Here is a 21,734-nt window from a genome sequence, read left to right as displayed (position 1 = left end):
AGCTGTCCCAAGAGGTAGCCTCTGGGACACTTTGATGTTTTGTTTTGATTCATCTTCATCTTCTTATTTTCCAAAACTCCAGATCAGATTTTTTTATCCTCAACACATTTTTTCCCTCAGTTATATTCTTATTGTTATTTTTAACCCTTGCATGGGCTGTGTTCATTTGTTTTATAAGTCTGTTTTTCAAACTGATAAATGGGCATGGGGGGGCATCAGTTTTGGGGGTTAATTTGTTACAAGATTTTATGTCATTTATTTTTTTTTATTATTATTATTATTTTTTATCTCCAACATCTTTTTATTGCATTTTGGTGAAAAATTCAAAGAGAGGTTACATACCAGCAAATCAATGCATTAGATTATATACTAGACCCCACCCACTCCAATATTGTAGAAAATAAATTAAAACATCAATAAATAAAGAAAGGAAGAAAGAAAGAAATAATAATAATAATAAGAAGAAAGATAATGATAATGTGACAGGAAAAGAAAAACCCACCCAGACAAAAATAAATTTAATCAATAAATAGCAAATTATAACTAGAAAACTAAAATGGAATTAAAAGAATATACTTATTGTGATAACAGAGTTTAGAACAGACAATTATAAACAATTGTAAAACTATATAGCAATCCAAGTAACTGAATGTATGTCTTTTAACCTGCTACTGGATGCCTTGGATTTTCCTCAGGATCAATAAAGTACCTATCTCCCCACCAACCTCCCCACCAACCCCCCAAAAACATGTAAAAATGAACAGCAAACATTAAAACCAAATAAAAAAAGGAGCCAGGGAAACAAATCCATAAGGATACATTAAACAAACCAAAGTGGAAATGAAATTAAATAATAGATTAAAAGCTTAAAATTCTATGAAAACAATAAAAGTCTATCTACAAATCCACAAAGTCATCATCATGCTCTATGTACCACAGAACAGAGCCATCGATCAGCAGATCTATTGAACATTCAAAGGAAAACTTTTGTCTTGAGTTCCTGAAGGCGTGTGGTAACATCAGTGTTGAAGCTCTCAGGAAATAAACTGACACTATGCCAGAGAGTCGTGCTGCTCTAACTCTAACTGTTGCAAAAGGTGGAAAGAACAAATATTAAAGTTAAACGTAGATAAAAAACAGACAAGCTCACTTCTCCTGATATTTGTGCCCTGAGCAACCATCTGCATGTTTCATGATCATGACTTGGAGGTATAAAGAAGGCATTATTCTCAGATCTGTCAGGTGTTGTAACAATGTTGGTCCCTACGGCAGCCCCACAAAACTGCAGTCTGAGAATGTTTAATGTATCTCAACGTATGAACTTGCTGCTTATTAAACCAATCAGGGGATTCTTTAATCATTTAGAAATTGATCTAATTTTCCTCTTCACTTTCAAAGTTTGTCGTATCAGTATTTTTCCCATATTTATCAGTCTTCTGTGCGTCTGGTTTCTACTTCATCTTTCTTGCTGCAGTGTCTGGTGTTGGGTGCTGGACCATGTGGTCTAAGAACAGCCATCGAGCTGGCCCTGCTGGGGGCTCAAGTGGTGGTGTTGGAGAAAAGAGAGACTTTCTCCAGGAACAACGTCCTCCACCTGTGGCCCTACACCATCTGCGACCTCCGAGCGCTCGGAGCAAAGAAGTTCTACGGCAAATTCTGCAGCGGGTCTCTGGATCACATCAGTGAGTGACATGTACAAACAAAGCAAAACAAAGATGGTTAAAATAATTTGAATGTTTTCCTAAATGTTTCAATGCTTTGCATGCTCACAGGAAAATATTGGTTTCAGTCAAGGTCTTTGTGCATCTGGCTAGCCTGGATGTCATGTGAAAGTTTTATGCTAAAAAGTAAGAAAAAAAAAAGGAGAAAAAGTCTGGTCAGAGTCGGGGTGTTCACACTGCAAATAACTGGAATCTTACCAATTTTTTTGTCTTAATTTCATTATAAAATGTCATTTTAGATTTAATATGAGCCACATTCACTTGACTAGTTCAGGAAAAATTCTTATTTCAAGCTATTTAAAGACAAAAATGAGGTCTGAATTGCTTGTTACAAGTAGAAAAAACTGCCAATGGAACAAGAGAAATTTTTCTTGTATTAAGACGTTATTCTAGTTTCAAGCAAATTTTCTAGCAAACTTTTCTTGTTCTATTGGCAGATAATTTTTACTTGTTACAAGCAATTCAGACCACATTTTTGTCTTTAAATAACTTGAAACAAGACATTTTCTGGACTGGTAAGTGAGATGTGGCTCATATTAAGTATGATAAGACAATTTTTGACTTAAAATAAGACAAAAACACCTGATAAGATATCGTTTTTTTGCAGTGTACATTTGCCTTAGCCCAAAAAAAAACTGCACTGCAAAAAAGCTGAAATCTTAACAAGTGTTTTTGTCTTAATTTCAGCACAAAATTTCTTTTTAGTCTTAAGTTGAGTCACATTCACCCGACCAGTCCAGAAAAATGTATTATTTTAAGTTATTTAAAGACAAAAGTGGTGCCTGAATTGCTTGCAGGTTAAAAAAAAATCTGGGGTAAGAAAAATGTGTTTGTTAAGATTAGAATACAAGAAATTAAGGAATTATTTTTTTCTTTAAATAACTTGAAATAAGACAATTTCTGGACTAATCAAGTGAATGTGGCTCATTTGAAGTCATAAAGGACACTTTTAACTGAAAATAAGACGAAACACTTGGTTAGATGGACTTGACAGTTGAGACTTTGTGTGATTGCAGCTCATCCCAACCATGTGATTGACTGTGGATCTGTCCAGGAATATCCAATTTGCAATCATTATTTAGAAGTCTCACTTTTTATATTATAGTTTTTCTTGTCATACATTTCGCACTGCAAAAAAATGAAATCTTATCAAGTGTTTTTGTCTTATCTCTAGTAGAAAATGTCCTTGTAGACTTAACATGAGCCACATTCACCTGACCAGTCCAGAGAAATGTCTTATTTCAAGTTATTTAAAGACAAAAATTAAGTCTGAATTGCTTGTAACTAGTTAAAGAAATCTGCCAACGAAACAATAGAAAAGTATTAAGACATTATTCTAGTTTCAACATAATTTTATGGCATTTTTTTATCCATTATTCCATTGGCAGATTTTTTTTACTTAAAACAATTAATTCAGACCTCATTTTTGTCCTTAAATAACTTGAAACAAGACATTTCTTCTGGATTAATCAGTTAAAATTGGATTTTATAAAGCATTATTAGACATTTTTACATAAAATAAAACAAAAAAACTTGATAGGATTTCAGTTTTTTGCAGTGCGGCTGGGTTTTGATAACAGAAAGCTGAGGACACAGTTACACTTTACTGTAACTGATGTGAAAAAGACAGAAAACTTTCCCCCTTTACCTTTTTGTATGCATGACTGCCAGTACATCATTGTTATCTAACACACACACACTTCCTCTGAAATATGAATGTGTGTTTTCAGGCATCCGTCAGCTGCAGCTCATTTTATTGAAAGTGTCACTTCTCCTCGGGGTGGAAATTCACACCGGAGTGGAGTTTCAGGGCTTGATTGAGCCCTCAGGAGACAACGGTAATTACACTTCCCAGCCTGCAGTTTATCATCATCACTTGTTGTTTTGTCGACCAATAATATCCATGAGAAAAAAAAACGGTATGCTAAGCAGTGAGACCGTTATGAAACCTGCAGAGGAGTCTCAGGGAACATGAAAGTTTGATGTGTTTCTGACAGGGTGGATGGCAAAGCTGCAGCCCCGGTCTCATCCTGCTGCAAACTTCCAGTTTGACGTCTTCATCTCTGCTGGAGGAGGCAGGTTCGTCCCCGATGGTGAGACAAACACACACGCACCGTTGAATCACTACTCCTACATTTGTGTGGCAGAAATTTTGGCTCGTCGGTTACACGTCATGAAAAATCTCAAACTTCCCCTGGCACCAGTGTTGTGAAAAAGTGAGCACTCATCAGTTTCTTCTTCAAACTTCCAGGGTTTAAGCACAAGGAGCTGAGAGGCAAACTGGCCATCGGCATCACAACAAACTTCATCAACAGGAACACAGCTGCAGAGGCTCAGGTGGCAGAGATCAGCGGTGTGGCTCGAATATACAACCAGAAGTTCTTCCAGGAGCTGCTCACTCAGACAGGTGGGAACAAGAGGCTGTTATAAATAATGGAAAATCCTCTGTGACGACAGTGATTTGTTTGGTAACTGCTCTTTTTAAGCCACAAGTTCTGCTTTTTAAACCACAGATGTTGGTTTTAACAGAGCAATATTTACACGAGAAGGAGGTAATAGAGAGGAGGCTGGCAAACAATCTGTGCCTGTGGTTAAATGGTTAGTCAGTGAGGTGGTTTACCAGGTTATGAAGCCACTGGAGGTCACCAGATTGGAAATACTGACTCAACTAAACTGTCAGTCAATCAAGAGTCAGGGAGGTGGAAGTGGTCTCAAAGGTAGGGTCTGCAGGGATTTTTGTTACTTGTTAGGAAACACAACACCCAAACTGGGCTCCTCCTCCTTGGATCAGTACTAGCAGCAGCCTCTGACTATGTAAACACATTCACTAGCCCAGCAACCACTTGCAGCATCACATTTCTACATGGGAGAGACTTGAGGGCCGTACACCGGACTTGGCATGTTAGCACAAGCTAATCACTGGGTTATTTGACACGTACCTGTTCAGCAGAAAGCCAACTTGTGTCGCTCCGAAAATAGAGCCAAGCTTTACCCTCATATAAAAAAAAACTATATCTGTTTGGGGTTTTGTTTCACTTTTTCCTGCTCTGTACTACGTCCAGTATCGTAGCCGCTAAGGGTAGCTTCTTCCACTTGCTGATCAACATGCTAAGTCACTTGCGTACTAGGCACGCTGTGATTAGCTAAAGTCAACCACGCTTACTGTCTGCCCAGAATTGTCCCGCAACATCCAAAACATCAACATACAGGCAGAGGAGAGGGTTCCAGGCTGACACAGACACTAACACACGTGTACAGAGGCTCATAAATGACAGTTGAGTAGGATTATTCATGTAAAAGCTGACATTATATATGACATTATTGATTACAGGGAAATCCTGCTGACTCTACCTTTAAGCTTCCTGGAAAACAATGACATCATGCCTGCCTGACATTCAACTTAGCCACTTAGAGGCCGTTTACACAACAACGGTTTTAGGCTGAAATGCAAAAGTTTTGTTGTGTTTCAGCCTCACGTTTACTCAGAAACGGTGTTCCAGCCGACTTTTAAAAACGGCCCAGACAGTTATAGCGCCAACTACAGGCCTGGCATGCTTACTACAGCTTTTTCAGTACCTCTGCATTTCCGTGCAAACGCAGATTTTTCGTATGAAAAATTGTCGGGTTAATGTCACTTCTTGGACCCAATTTGGCCAGACTTTCTTTGGGAGCCAGCCTCTAGTGGCTGCTAAAATAACTGCAGCACTTAGTGTTGACGCCGCATAGGTTGCTTTTAGTTTAATCCTATTAAACACTGAGACCAGTGATTCTTAACTATTCTGTTCAGTACCATTCCTTTGATTAAAAAAAAAAAAAAAGTTTTAAGAAAAATATATTGTAAGTGTGTGAGACATTTATTTTGGCAGTGATATCACACTCTACCACTGTTCGTAAATTCAAGAACCACTATATTAAGGGTACATTAAGCCATTAAAACTGTCCCACTGGCTGTGATATTCTGCACTGTCTCGGGTTCAAACTACACCACCTTTTCATTAAATGTTTGAGAAGTTGTAAATTTATTTGATTGGGTCATGGCTTGTTAGTAAATAATATAAATATAATTGAATATAAATATAATTGAATATAAAGTGAATAAATATAAAGTGAATATAAAGTGCTTTACAAATAAAATGTATTATTACAATTACTAAAATATTAAATTATTGTTATTATTATTATTATTATTATTATTATTATTATTATTATTATTATTATTATTAAAGGGTGATAATGGGTCCAGAAGCAAGACCAGTTGAGTAAAACTGATCTAGAGTCATGTCGAGCTGCATAAAAGAGGATCTCTCACTTGGATGTGAAGCAGCGTTTTCAGTCTATTTCAGCTGCTGTTTAAATATTAAAACAAAAAAAGCAACCATCAAACACGTCAGATTAACTTAAATTACACAACAAGAGAGAACATGAAATTTAAAGACGACTCTTAGAGCTGTTTAATAAGAACAGAAGCCCATTTATTTTCTGTTTGCTGCTCTTCTGTTGCGCTTCCTGCATGCAGCCCTAAAGGCGTGAAGCATGAGTTGAATGTTCACACTGTCGGTTTAATGTGAAGTGAGAAAAAAAAAACAGCAATGTTCTTCTGCTTAAAGTTAATTTCCTGTGACATTATTAACCATAATGAAGCCAACCTTTCTTTTCCTCTGCTGGTGCTGCACCTTGATTTCAATGAACACTACAGGTATTGTGTGTCTCCCTCACCCGCTGACCTCCCTGTGCCTCTGTATGCCTCCTCACACTCTGCATCCAAGCTAATAAAAGAGAGGGGAAATCACTCCCTAATGAAAAATGTTCTTGAAGTCCTCTTTCTGAATCTCATTCTCCCACACTGCTCTCTTTCCATCATCCATTCCAGGTATCGATCTGGAGAATATTGTCTACTACAAGGACGACACCCACTACTTTGTCATGACTGCCAAGAAGAAGAGCTTGCTGAAGAAGGGGGTCATTAAACAGGTGAGAACAACACATCCATTACTAAGAAAAAGTGTGATTCTTATTGGCAGAGGCTGCATCTCTGGCCGGCACAGAAAGAGAAACAAACCAGACGAATGAAACAGCCGTGCATGTGCCGTCAGTCATCTCCTGTTTCTCTGCGACGTGGCCTATTAACTGCTGCAGTCAGCTCAAGTATCAGAAGTGTCGTTCAGAATCAGAAGAAGTGTCATGACTCATCACATCCCACCTCTCGCTCTGTGTGTCTGCAGGACTTCAGCGACGCAGAGGAGCTGCTGGCTCCTGCGAATGTGGATCACGAGGCCTTGTGTCGATACGCACACGATGCCGCCTTTTTTTCCACGGGGGGTAAATTACCTGACCTCGAGTTTGCTAAGAGCCCGTCGGGCCAGCCGGATGTGGCTATGTTTGACTTCACCTGCATGCACCGAGCCGAGAACGCCTCTCTGGTCCGGGAGAGGAGGGGGAAGAAGTTGTTGATGGGTCTGGTTGGAGATTGCCTTGTAGAGGTTGGTTGCTAGTACACTAGAATGTTATATGGCGAACATTGAAAAACCAAACTAGAAAAGCACTCAGAGAGCATATACCTCTGCCAAGCATATTGTGATTATGACGCAACACTTTAGTCCTACTTTAATGTTATACTTCCTTTCAGCAGACTGTCTGCTACAATTTGGTGTTAGTTGCAGGTTTGTACGATAATTTGTTATCTGACAGCGTTGAAAACTCTGATGATCCAGTACATATTTCATATTCTGGATCTTAGTATCCAGAATATTGCCAGGATCTGTGTCCTACTCTATCAGAAATTATGGTGACCTTGTCTTGTATTGTTTTGCATATGTATAGAAGCCCAGAAGTGACAATTGAGCAGAATTATTCAGTAAAAGTTGACATTTGATATTTTTGGGAAACTCCTGCAGACTCAACCTTTAAGTTCGTTGGAAAACAGCTACATCATGCCTGTCTGACATTCAACTTAGCCACTTAGTCACTTCTTGGAACCTAATTTGGCCAGACTCACTTCGGGAGCCAGCCTCTAGTGGCTGCTAAAAGAACTGCAGCACTTAGCGTTGACGCCACATAAGTTGCTTTTAGTTCAATTTTATGTAACATTAAGACCAGTGATTCTCAAATTTTTTTTAGAACCTTTGCTTTGACAAAAAATAAAAAGAAGTGTTAAGAAAAGATATTGTACATTTATTTTGGCAGTGATATCACACTCCTTAACTCTAGGTGGCACTAATTCCCTGTAAGGCTAATTCACATCCTTTGTAATTTGGTGTTGATTGCAGGTTTGTACGATAATTTGTTTTCTGACAGTGTTGAAAATTATGATGAACCAATTCACATTTCATATTCCAGATCTGAGTATCCAGAAAATTGTCAGGATCTGGATCGTACTTTACATCCGTCAGAAATTATGGTGACCTTGTCTCGTTTTCTTTTGACCATTTATTGTGGAGTTACAGACACATATGGTGGAAATTGCCCTATCTCATGATGATAAAGAATCCTTTAATAGCATCCTGGATCCAGACGGTGATCTGGATCACCTCCAAACTTTAATCACTTCTTCCTTATCCCATTTTGAAAATGTCCTGAAAATTTCATCAAGCTCTGTTTGTTACTTTTTGAGTTATGTTGTTCACAAACAAACAGACAAACTCTCCCAAAAACATAACCTCCTTGGCGGTTATGTCACAATCTTTGTAAGGACTCTCTGTTTTCATTCCCATCCTAACATTTTATTAAAGCACCATCATGTCTTAGTTCAGCCTCCAGCTGTGGACTCTCACTCTTGTTTACATGAGATTGTCTCTATTTGGAAATCTGTGGAGTCAGTACACCGAGTCTCAAATTCTAGGCAGCTGTGTTGTTTCTCGGTCCCATATGTTTAAATACACTTCTTAATGTGATACTCACTGGATCAAATGTTTCTGCTCCACTTCCCGTCAACACTGAGACCATCTTAATGTGATGCAGTGACTTCTTATGTCCTCCTCTCTGTGCAGCCTTTCTGGCCTCTTGGTACCGGCATTGCTCGAGGGTTTCTGGCTGCTTTTGACACGGCGTGGATGGTGAGGAGCTGGGGTATGGGGGTCCCACATCTCAAGGTTTTGGCAGAGCGGTGAGTGTGTTGCATAAAAATACATGCTACATCATCGTAATCATTTCATTTTTACAACATACTGCACAAAACAAGACAATATGACACAACTGCATCCTGTTTCTTCACTATCTGCTGAAGACAGTTTGTTAATTCAGTTATGTTTTGCAATGTTATTAAAAAAAGGAGGAAGCGTTACCTCCCTTCATGCTGGATGACATTCAGATTCAGGTAACAGCAAAACAAAGGATTAAAACTAGGGCTGTCACTTCAACACGTTAATAAGATTAATTAATCACACCACAAATTAATGTGTTATAAAAACTGATGCAAGATTAACTCATTAGCTGCCAGCCATTTTCAACACATCTTGAATGATCTTTCAAGACCCAAAAAATATTGTTTTCTGTGACCTCAAAACTATCTAAGAAGAGTGGACTCTCTTCTTTTATGTCTCTCTTCCTGTTTTTGATCCAAAAAAACAGACAAAACATACTTTTTTGATCGTGCTCATCTTGGGTGCTCCATCTTTTGATCCTCTCCATGATCTTAGTCGTCTTTTCTCAGGATTGTGCAGCTCTTTCTCTCTGAACTACCACGATACATCCCCAGTTTGAGCGTGAGCTGCCTGAACTTTTCTGACTTGTAGCGTTTCGTAGGGATGGGTACCGAATCAGGTACTTTTATAGGTAATTCTGTCAAACGTACTTGGTACAGATTCATGTAAAATCAAAAGGTACCATGTTTAGGTACCTGAATGCATCCTTGTGACTGTGAGGGAGTGGAAGAGTAGGCAATTTTCTGTGCTGGACATGAACACAGCATTGCAAGGTTATATATTGAAGAATAATATCTTAAACCGAAAAAATATGTATTTTAGTATTAAACAAATTGATATTTTTTACCACATTAACACAAAAATGTACCGAAAATTGTCTCAAAAATGTCTCGCTATGCCTCTGTCATCGCTCATCTTCTCCTTATATCCATGCTGAGCTCTCATCCAAAGAGCGCACCGCTCTCACTCACAATAGTTTATGGGCATGATTTTGATTGACAAGCTCCACCACACCCCGCCTCCCCCTGCTGTAAAACATTATTTACTTCTATAGAAGCAGTAAACCATTGCAATAAAGTAAAAAAAAAAGAAAGTGGATTCCAAATCTTCTCTTCTTCGTGTTTTCATTTGATTAGTCACGCACACAAATTCTATATTTTCCTAGAATTAAAATTCTTCATTTCGGGACCTTAAGCAGATATGCGTTTAAAATGTGATTAATTCAATTAATTAATCGAAAATCCTGTAATTAATTAGATTATTTTTTTTAATCACCTGACACCACTAATTAGCTTTTAAAGTTTTGAAAGTAAGATAGAAAATTGTTTAAGCAAAGTGAATCTGCCAAACAATTTATCTTAATCAATTTAAATTGCCTTTATTTATCTAAATGTTTTTTATGTGTCATTGTTGTTGTTTGACCCTCAGACTCTAGAGAAAAGTATTTCCTCAATATACACTTCAAAATATATTTTTTATTTATTTTTATGTTAAACATATTGTTAAGTGTTCTGTTTGAGAGTTTGTTTCTTTTTCTTGTTATGAAACAATAAATAATCTCGGTCAGCTGACTCTCATACAGATTCTTATTCTTGTAAACCACCTTGTCTCATTTCTTCTAAACCGTACAGAGAAAGTATCTACCAGGTCCTTTCCCAGACCACGCCAGAAAACACCAGCAAGAACTACGCCAGCTACAGCATCAACCCCAAAACACGCTACACCAGAGTCAACCTGTCCTCCATCCACAGCAACCAGGTCGGCCCCTTCATCCTTTGTTTACTGTACAGAGATTTAGGTAGCTGTAATCTGCATGGAGGTTATTCAAGGATGCAGATTACAGTCGAGCATAAACAGTCTTAAATACCGTAGTGCCGTTTTCAAGAAAGAGAATATTTATGGTCAGCTAAGAAATATTTATTAGCTATCTTTGATGTAAAACTGATCTATAGATGTATTACTGAATATTTGATAAATATGGCGTCTGTAAATAAATCCGTTTTTACTCATTCTGTAGTTATCCGTCTTTCTTTGCAGGTGCAGCACTTGTACGATGTTGATAAATCAGTCAAGAAACAGAAGAGCAACTTGACTCCTATGCGTCAAGGTCAGGTGTTCTTTTATTGAGCAGGAACTGTGGTTTGTTTTATTGTTACTCTGCTTGTTCTTCCTGTTTTTATTCAGCTGTGTTGTGGTTTTGTGAACACATTATAAAAAAAAAAAAACATCTATTTAAGAATCAGGTTTTTTTATGACTGAGAAACCACAGTGTTTGAATGCCCTGTGTTTTTGTCCTCTCAGATTCAGGCAGTGGTTTTGAAGACTTGTTGAAATGGTGCCAGAAACACACGGCGGGCTATAAGAACGTGAATGTGAAGGATTTTACACAGTCCTGGAGGTCTGGTCTGGCTCTGTGTGCTCTGATCCACCACTTCAGACCTCAGCTCATGTGAGTCCCAAATTTGACATCAGTTTTTTATTTATCTGACAAACTGCACCGACTTAAGCAGTCAAAGGAGAGCAATGAAAACACAACTCTTGCACAGATTTAAGGAAGAATATTTGCTTATTTATCAAAGATCATACTTGTCACAAGAACACTGTGTGTGTATATTACAGGGCACAAAAGTTTGAAATAAGACAAAGCAATAAACTCTCTGTGTCACAAACTAGTTTCATGCTCTGTTCAATTGAATTGTCCCAATCAAAGAAATTAAATTTGGGAAAATAAGTATGAAAAATTATTAAAAGGATACAATTGCAGACAGGAACGGTATTAAGGATTATATGGAGTTATAATTACTGATATATTTCACATAAAAATGAATATTATTCTGTGTTTGCAAAATAATTTTAAAAAGTGTTTTTTTTTTTGTTTTTGTTTTTTTTTTAACATGTATTTTGTTTGGTATTATTGTTATGAGAAGATTTTAAGCCCTTATCCTGTTATTTCTCATAATTTTAGCTCTGTCTACAGAATTTTTCATGGGCTGTCCAGAATATAATTTAATAGTAATACAAACAATGTATGAAAAATAATACAACCCCATATATTTTTAAATATATAAAAAAACATATGGTCAAAATGTCTAAAATTTGTATTCCTTTTAATAGTTTACTCATTGAAACAACTTTCGTAGTATTCTCTTTATTAATTCAATCTTTTAATGGTACTTCAGTAACTTCATAAATAGGGTTGGGAGAGAGAAAATCGATCTATGATATATCAGGATTTTATCTTTGAAAATATCAAAAATGGATTTTTCAAATTCAAATTCTTCAATTCAGTCTTTGATCATAACATGGATTGGAAAAAAGTTACCACTTTTCTCCAGCAGAGGGCGAAATGTTTCTCTCTGATTCACGTGATGTGCATTTTATGGGTGAAATATGGCTCCTGATATAGTCTGTGGACATTATCATCATAATTTAACTTTTTTACATGGTCTGGTGTTAAAAAAGCAAACTAGAAATTGCCAAAATCGTAAATATCGAAGAATTGCAATTTAAATCGGGACCTCAGATAGATAGATTAAAATTGTGGGAGTAGCATATTGTCCCAGCCCTATTCATAACTATCCGTGTATGGGCTTCTGTGTGATTATGCAATGGTGTCTATATGAGCCACTGCTTTGAAACAAATCAGCATCAAGTCTCTCCATTTACCATGTTTCACTTTAAAAAGCCTAAATTTAACTAAACAGTCTCCAAATTGTCACTTTATAATCGTCTGTGCCGTGAGAAGCTCCGCCATGATTCATCCTGATGATGAGTAATGATTAATGTTCCTTTCCTCCACAGAGACATGTCCTCTCTAGATGAGTCCAATGCTGTTCACAACAACCAACTGGCCTTCAGCGTTTTGGAGAAGGAGCTGGGCATCCCGCCCGTCATGTCTGCTGGAGATTTAGCCAACAGCGGACAGATCGACAAACTGACCATGGTGCTTTACCTCACACAGGTCCAGAAAGCCTTCACTGTGCAGGGGAAAGGTAAGAGTTCAGTGATGTTCTGAGACCTGAATATAAAGCTCCTCTTCCAGCTTTTTGAGGTCTGTGGACTGAGAGCTGTGCTGCTGGAAACTGAATTCAGTTGCTTTGAATTATACTCAACCTACTTGAAAATTCAGCTCTCTATATTCCCTCAATTTGAAAACACATAATTCACTTTCAGTTTCACATTCAGGTTTTTGTTTGAAGCTTAAAATTATTCACATCCGTCTTCATGGATAGGAAAAAAGCTAGCATTACTATAGCGACTGGGGCTAGTTTTTAATACGGAGTTAAGTTTCAAGCAAACCTCGATTATTGAGTCACTGGTCTTCAGACATTTTGGAAATGCCGCTATCTCAGCTCACTCCACTTAGGTGAGGAGACTGTTAAGGAGTTTTGAGGACATGGAAGAGGGTTTCTTTGACTCTGTGCTTGATTACTCCACCTCACTGACGTAGCTGACAGAATGATTATGCCTCACTGAACTGAAATAGAATTTGTATTTTTGAAGTCAGGGAATAAAGAGACTTGAATTTTCAAGTTGGTTAAATACGACAATTAAATTCTGCTTCAAACCATTAAATTCAATTTCAGTTCATGAATTTAAAATGTGATATAATACTTCAAATTAACTTTCTTGCGGCATAAATTTCAGTATTTAGAAGTTACTTTTATATTTTATATTATTATTTTATAATACTAAATTATCATTAAATATATTATTATAATTATTAATATTATTATTATTAAAAATAATAATATTACGTGATATTATTGCTAATTTAATATTACTATTAAATATATTTTTATTATGATTTCATATTATTATATTACATTATAAATTATATTTGCATTTTTTAATAGGTATACTTTTGATGTTATTTTAGTGTCTTAGAAATATTAGTAACAGCAAAAACATTAAAGCTCTTCTATGAGATACTTTCCAAACTGATACCTCTTCTATTTTTGCTAATCTTGTCTTTTACGTGTGTGGGTTGTCTCTCTCTTTTTTCTTTAACAAAAATCCCACCCTGCTTTCATTTTTACAACATCAATCACCCACTATGTGTGTGTGCTTTTTAAAGATAAAAATATAAGGCTGTCTCTTGATGTGCTGTCAGGTTTTCGGTCTCGCAGAAGTTTTCGGTCTTGGAAATAAAAACAGAAGTGTTCTTTGTTTTTGCAGCTTGTAAAGAGTTTGTTTTATTAGCAGCTAAAAATTACTCACAGGAGCTTTAAAAATGTGGTTTGTCTAAAAACCTGTCTCGTAACATTCTGGGTACATTTTATTACACAGGAGGAGCTTAAAGAGGAAATGAATCAAGGTGGAGTTCATATTGTGTTTAATAAATATTAACAAAACCTGTGAGGAAGCACACAAAGTAAACCACAAATAAAAAAGAATAGAATAGAAAAGAACTGTATTTTTCATTGTAACAAGTACAACGAAATTCCAAAAAAAATAAAAAAGAGAAATTATAAACTAAATAAATTAAAAGAAATTAAATTAATTAAATTCATTAAAAGAAATTAAAAAATTAAAGAAAAATTAACTAAAGGTTAATCAGGGCTACGTCTTATTTGTGTGACACTTCTCAACAAAAAACCTTATCAGGATTCTTGTTCAAGTTTCTTTTTGTGCAAAGGTAGAAAGAAAATAAATCCAATCAGGTTTTAAAGGGCATAAAAATCCCTTTGCGACCGACACGGTTCATTTCTTTCTTGATTTATTGATCAAAACTTCAAATGTAGTTTGTCTGCTGATACATTTCTGCTGTAAGTGACAGCAGCATCAGTGTTACATAACTGTGTTGCTAAGACACGGCTCGGTATTAACATCACCTTAAAAGGGTCAGGTGTCCTCCCACTGAGATGTGTTTGGTGTTCAGGAGTGATCAAACTGCTGCTGTCTCTTTAAGAGCTGATTACCCAGAATTCATTGGGCTTAAGTGGCTAGTGCTGTGCTCAGAGCCTGCCTGTTCTGGTGCTGCTGCTCTCCTGCACTGAGCCAGCAGCAGGCAGAGCGAACAGGCACGGTGAGGACCTGCTTATCGGGGGTTTTCTTCAGGGGGAGCGACTATTTCTGCGCCTGAGGAGGATTTTCTCCCGGCTCTCTGCTGCAGAGGTATTTTCCACGGTGTGTGCAGCAGGAGGAGTTTGAATGTGAATCCCAGCGTTTGGAGGCAGTGAATGAGCAGAAGTGGGTGTGATGATGTACGCGCTCTCTGTCTCTGTGTGTCTGTGATGCTGCGCTGCTCGGGATCCGCTGACTGATGTGCAGGCAGGAGGGGAGCTGTCAGTCTCCGGTTACCTTATCGCAGTGATGAAAGAGTGGGAGTGTTAGTCAGAGCCGGGGCTGAGGAGTTTTTATGAGGATTGACAAGTTGAATTCATCTGCTGCTGCTTCTGTGGCGTTACAGAAAATACATGTAAGAGAGATTATTTATACTCCTGACAGAGAAATCAGCATGAAAGGACATACCTTGAAGATATTAGAAAGGGAGAATATTTTAAGCCTTTGTGAGCAAAGCTGCAAGTAGGCCAACAGCTGCATTTTTCACTTTCAAGCCCAGAATTAAAGCAAGAAAACTACATTTTGTGTTTCCTTTCTTTTACACACTCCTCTCTTTTTCTTCCTCCAGACTCTGCAGTCTTCCTGCCGTCATCCAAGCCCCTCACTCTCTCCCAGACACAGTCAGCTGTCTTCTTCCTGAACAAGCTGAAGCACAACTCTCTGCAAAGACGCAAGGTACGCCCACTGTGACAGCCACCGGCTCCGTGTTTACACAGCACCCAGAAATGTTTGATAAAGATATTTTCCAACACACACACAGACCGGCCGGCCGGTCTGGCTGGAGTTCACGTCTGAGCCTTCAGACGTGACTCATGTTTTTGTTGTCGGTGTGATTTCTCTCTTTCAGGACACATTTTTAGGTCAAGGGAAGTGTTTTTTAAGTTGGTCATTACATGGTGTGAGGAGTTTTTTCTTGCATTTTACGTAATCAAGCTAATGAGGTCTTGTTTTTCTGCAGGATAAGTTGGCATCTGAGAAACGCGGGAGAGAAAGTGAGAGAAGGATGGGAGATGAGGACAAAGTGAGTTTCAGCTTCGATTTTGTCCTCCTCTGTTTTTGAAGCCTCACTGTTTAACGTCACCGCATATTTCCCCTCAGACGGTGGTGCCTCCCGTGTCCCCTCTGCTCAATCCCACACCTGAACCTACTCCTGCGTCTGAACCTGACTCTGGCTCTGGCGGGTCAATGACGAACAGTGAGGAGTGTTACTTCTGCGGTCAGAGGGTCTACCTGCTGGAGCGCATCAGCGCCGAGGGCAAATTCTTCCACCGGAGCTGCTTCACCTGCCACAAGTGCAGCATCACGCTACGACTGGGAGGGTACACCTACGACCCGGCTACAGGTGAGCACTGAACTGAAAATGCCAGGGCTTCACTGAGAGCAGTGCTGAGGCTGCTAGACCCACAATCTTCTGAAATCACAGAGGAGCTCCAGCAGCATTTCTGCAGATATCTAGAGTTCACTCTGAGTTCAGACTTCACTGATTTATTTATGCACACATCGCAATTCAGCCGTGACATTTAAGTTTTTCAGATGTACGACTACAAAAACTAAAAGAGCTTGTTATAAAAGTGTAAAACAATAACTTCTATGAAACATTACCTGAAATGCCATTCAACAAAATCATGAGTCATAGAGATGCAAAAGTGGCTCTAATAGCTTTCAATCAGTTTAAAGGGGCTGTGTGGACTCCATTTCCCATGAGCACCAACACCCAATGTCATAAGACATGCTGTGTTCTGAAGCAAATCAATGGAGTGCAGTCTTCTTTTTAACACCACTTTCTTTTTTTAAGATGACTTTTTACCGAATATGAAGTAACGAGGTGATGTTTTTATTTGGAGTTATGCTCGTTTAGTGTCACTCACAGCCTGGTGCTCTGAGACATGTCCCTAACTTGTAACATTCAACCAGTGCTCATCTACCAACTCCAACCTCACCAAGCAGAGCTAACGTAACCTCACTCTTCATTTTGTTGATAGACTCACAAGTTTGAACAGACCACTGCAGAATAACTGCTGACTGTGAGTTGGAATTAACATTATCACAAAGAGATTAACCCGTGTTTTAGCCCATGCTCTATTAGGGGCCGTTTACACAACAACCGTTTTAGGGTGAAATGCTAAAGTTTTGTTGCGTTTCAGCCTCGCATTTACACGGAAACGGCGTTCCAGCCGACCTAAGACGCAAACTTTTGAAAACGGCCTCCAGAGTGTGATTTTTCTGAAACGCTGTCCATACCGTTGCCGTGTAAACAGTAAGCCAGTGTTTTCAGTGGAAACGATGATGTCACACCCCGCTTCGTGCTTCACGCATACAACAGGACAACAGTACCGTTGTTACAATCGTCGCAAACTTCTCTTCATACATAATGTGCATCTGTTGCTCCACTTTTGAATTTAGTATTCCCCAATACACCAGGTGATTGGTCGAACTCTACTTCGGTGGAGATCTCCCGAAAGCGGCTTCTGGACAAGACAGTTATAGCGCCGACTATAGGCCTGGCATGCTTACTACAGCGTCTTTTTGACAGTCTAGCTCAAGTGAGAAAATCATTTCCTCAAGAAAAAGGACAGATCTTTCTATTGGGGATTCTCTGATATCGATCGGTGGTATCAGTGTATCGATGCCCCTCAAGGCTCGACCGGTATAAGTAGGAAGAGACCCATGGTGCCGGGAAACAGCTCTCTGCTTTTTTGTTTTCTTGTTTTTTTTTTTTTACCAGCGCTCTTTGCTACTTTATTAGAAATTTTACCACTGATGCACTTGCTTTGTTTTTAGCCGCATTACCAGTTAACAGGGTATAAAAGTTTTCATTTGAAAACAACTTGTGTACATTTTGAAGAATTGTTTTGATGGTTAACATTTAAATATTTCATAGCTTTAAGAAATATTAGGTTCAGTAATTCTACTCATTTTTGCCTTTTACCCAAAACATTACTAGTCTTATCCCACGGTAGGGCATGCAGGTCATTATCTAATGCTGGTTTGGATTGGTATAGGTACTGGTCGATACCAAAGCCAAGGTATCGGTATTGGTATTGGAACCAGAAAAGTTGGATCAGAGTATCCCTACTTTCTATTCTTTGCTAAACTTTGTTGGCTGTTGTAGTGTAATCAAAGGGACTTCGATCCATGTGCGATACTGGAAAATAGCATTTAGGAGTTCTTTTCTATTTCATTTCATTTGCTTTATTGTCCCTGTGGGGAAATTTGTCATGAGCCCCCTGCTGGTTCTGCAGCCATAAAAGAGCAGCACAAATCACATAACACAAAAACCACCAGTCACAACATGTCACAATCACATCTAGAACATCCCTATTGCACAGTACCAATAATTTAAATAAATACATTAAACCAGTGTGGAGGCCAAGGAGCCAAGAGAAATTAAAACTTCTTCTGTTCATTCATGATCTTAATAGATGTTGGGATAAAAGAGTGTTTAAAAGGGTTAAGCCTGCAGCGGGGGACTCTGAATCTCCTCCTTGAAGGAAGCAGGTGATACTCTGTATGGAGAATATGGGTTTGGTCAGACAATATTTTTTGTGAAAGAAGAAAAGTTCTGCACTTAGAAGCTAATTTTAAATCATTAGGATAATGAAAATGCAAAAGTAAAAAGTGAAACTATTTTAAGAACACTTATGAAGTCCCACAGGGCTTTTAAGATCTGTGTGACCATGTTGTAGCAACGGAAGAGGACAGCTGGGGACAGATGGGAAATGTTGGCAGGGGTGTGTAGGGGTGTGTAGCAAATGGTTTCAGCCATGAGTCAAGCCTGTGACCTCTGCAATGAGGTCTGTCGCCCATGTTTGTACATGAGGCGAATGCTTTCACTGCAAATCCAAACAGGTGTTCCCATTCTTTGCATTTTTTGATCAGCACTCTCTCAGGCTGTTATCTGATATGTCATGATGACCACACAAAAGCACGTATGATGGAAGTTTAGGTCCAAATGGTGGTTGTTTGAAGTTTTGGGAGCTACTTTCAAACCAAGCTGTAACAACTCTTATTTCTTCACAGTGAAGTCAGCTGAGCAACAGAAAAACTACCCAAGGGAGAAATCTGCTGAGGTTAATTAGAAAATGATTTCAAGCTGCTTCCCAAAACTGATTAGACTGAGAAATGCATGAAATTCAACCAAATTCTGATAGAAAAGAGTCACAGGCCAGTGGAAAATAACAGTTGAGTCGGTTGTATAAAAGGGCCACAGAGCTTACATAATCAGAAAGAAAAACTCTTTCATTTGGAAATGAGAGCGACGCCAGCTTGGATTTAGTGTACGGCGTCCATCAGTCATCCACATGCCTGCAGGAGCTGCAGTATCACACAAAGCTGTGTAGCCTCCAGCAGCTCCTCTGAACATTTATTAATCATCAGAATTCATCAATACTTATGAATTTTACATCACCTGGGCGTGTTTGCTCCGTGAACCCAGCTGGTCAAAGGGGTGAAAGAGAAAATGTGAGTCAGTTGGATAAGAATAAAAAAACATACTGCCTTCATATGGCTGGAGATTGTTTGTGGTTAAACTTGTTAGCTTTGCGAAAATACCCAAATAAGAGAAATAAAAGAAGAAAGGGGAAAAAGCAGATGAACTAATTGGATCACCAAACTTAATCTTATTATTCAGCTCCAGTACTTAATACCCAACCTTGTGTTTGAAGAACCAGCTGTCACTGAATTTTCTTTTTATTTTTTTATTTCCAAATTTTCTTCTTAAATTTGTTTCTTTTTTACATGTGCTCGTTCCATATTCTGTTTTATTACACAGCTACTTTTCTATGTATTCCACTTTTTATCCATAAAGCACATCTAAAAAACAACAAACCAACTATAAAGAACAGAACAGAGGCTTTTAATTGAATAATACTGACAGACTCTAAAACATGTTGGGAAAGAGACATGGATCAGGAAATCTCAGATTACTACTGGAAAAAAAAGTGCAGCATGATATGAGCGTTCACATGAAATAAAACCACAATTCAGCATCTTAAAGATTCTGCACAGATCTCCCTCCAAATTACAGAGACTTTAACTCAAAGCAGTGTTTTGTGTGGGAGATGTGACAGAAAGGTGGGAGCTCCAGTTCTCATTTTTTTCAGTTTTTACATGAACGTGACAAAACGGACAAATTGTCTCCTGAAAGAAATTGGATCAAACCCATGATGGGAATTCTGCCTGGACTCCCCAGGGTTTGTTTGTTTGTTTGTTTGTTTGTTCTTTTTCTGTTGTTGTTTTGTTCATCTTCTTGTTGAGATTCTCTGTCTGTCCTCTCTGGCCAGCATGAATGAAATCAGTCTGCCAAACTGTTTTTGTGACTGAAAAGAGAAAAGACAGAATCAGAGAACTACAGAAGCAGGGTTGGAGGAAGAAATGCTTGGCTTTTTGTTATGTTGTGAATACAAATAAAGAGGGAATTTAAATAAAAGGAAAGAAAACCATCATTGTGATGGATGGATGAGGATGCAGAGGCAGAGTTTCAGAGCTTTGGAGCTAAAAAGACTTCAGGGCTTCACCTTTGACTTTGGGTCAGTCAGGAGCATGAGTGTCCATCGCCAGATGTGAATTTTAAACAGCTGGAAGAGCTGAAGCTTAAATGTTTAAAATAGCCAGAAGTCAGATTTTAAAGGCACAGTTTGGAGTATTTAGCAGAAAAGGCTTTGTACACTGCCAAAAAAACTGAAATCTTATCAAGTGCTTTGTCTTATTTTAAGTAAAAATCTTCTTCTTATACTTGATATAAGCCACATTGACCTGACCAGTCCAGGAAAATGTCTTGTTTCAAGTTATTTCAAGACAAAAATGAGGTCTGGATTGCTTCTAACAAATAAAAAACTCTGCCAATGGGACAAGAAAACATTACTTGAAAATTTACTTTTCTTTTGTTCCATTGGCAGATTTTTTTTTAGCTTGATACAAGCAATTCAAACCTCATTTTTGTCTTTAAATAACTTGAAATAGGACATTTTCCTGCACTGGTCAGCTGAATGTTGCTCATATTAAGTCTAAAAGGACATTTTTTTTATTGAAAATAAGACAAAAACACTTGATAAGATTTCAGTTTTTTTTGCAGTGTAGAAATGGAATACAGTACTCAAAAGTTTGTGCAAGTCTTTTGGGGTGGTCCTTAGAGGTTTGAAAAGCACCTGCTATTAAAATATAAAAGTTTTTAGAAAGTTTTGAATATGTTTGGTATTTAGTTAAGTGCTTTTCAGTCTTGAAAGCTGCTGTGTTTTATGTCTACAGATAAGAAATTAAGCAGATTATAAACGTCTGAAAAAGAAAGTTTACAGATGCCTACCATAAAAGAAGATGGGAAGTGTTTTGCATCCTGTAAAAGGATTTTTTGAGTCTGTCCAAATGGTAACTCCTGAATTCCAACAGAAAAGTGAAAGGTTAGATTTTAAAGGGACAGTCTGTAGTTTTAAGTTGCATTTAGCAGTAAAGATATGTGATCTTTTGGGGTTTTTTTTTTAACTTAAAACTAACTATTTTTTTAATCTACAGCCTTCCACAGAGGCTGCAGTCATGCACTGTCCATTCATACTGGATAAAACTGAAATCTTATCGAGTGATTTTGTCTTATTTTCAGTAGAAAATTTAATTTTAGACTTAGTATGAGCCAAACTCGCCTGACCAGTCCTTAGACTGTTTATAGAGTGGACACCGTGGCTCCGCCATTTACCATTGTACGAATTCCCCCACCACAGGCACAGCCATTGGTAGCAGTTGTGGAGTAGCAGTTTTCTTTCACAAGTGTAATCACTTCCTGACTCTACTTCCCGACATATTTTACAGTCCCCGAAAA

At 38.1% G+C, this 21,734-nt stretch overlaps 1 protein-coding gene across 1 annotated transcript in view; it reads left to right on the top strand.

Moving 5' to 3' along the window:
- mical1 (microtubule associated monooxygenase, calponin and LIM domain containing 1) overlaps positions 1-21,734 on the top strand; it is a 37,616-nt gene that overhangs the window by 5,991 nt on the left and 9,891 nt on the right. Inside the window, exons 4-17 of the mRNA XM_074681729.1 lie at positions 1,475-1,682; positions 3,452-3,559; positions 3,719-3,814; positions 3,973-4,128; positions 6,592-6,692; positions 6,944-7,201; positions 8,708-8,823; positions 10,492-10,618; positions 10,898-10,967; positions 11,162-11,309; positions 12,662-12,852; positions 15,495-15,601; positions 15,885-15,947; positions 16,025-16,268. Coding sequence (XP_074537830.1) covers positions 1,475-1,682; positions 3,452-3,559; positions 3,719-3,814; positions 3,973-4,128; positions 6,592-6,692; positions 6,944-7,201; positions 8,708-8,823; positions 10,492-10,618; positions 10,898-10,967; positions 11,162-11,309; positions 12,662-12,852; positions 15,495-15,601; positions 15,885-15,947; positions 16,025-16,268 — 1,993 coding nt within the window. The remainder of the gene's footprint in view (positions 1-1,474; positions 1,683-3,451; positions 3,560-3,718; positions 3,815-3,972; positions 4,129-6,591; positions 6,693-6,943; positions 7,202-8,707; positions 8,824-10,491; positions 10,619-10,897; positions 10,968-11,161; positions 11,310-12,661; positions 12,853-15,494; positions 15,602-15,884; positions 15,948-16,024; positions 16,269-21,734) is intronic.

Source organism: Halichoeres trimaculatus, unplaced genomic scaffold (genome assembly GCF_033239565.1).
Source record: "Halichoeres trimaculatus isolate MK-OKI-2021-1 unplaced genomic scaffold, fHalTri1.1 fHalTri1_scaffold_11, whole genome shotgun sequence".
Taxonomy (NCBI): domain Eukaryota; kingdom Metazoa; phylum Chordata; class Actinopteri; order Labriformes; family Labridae; genus Halichoeres; species Halichoeres trimaculatus.
This window is presented reverse-complemented; position numbering and strand designations above follow the sequence as displayed.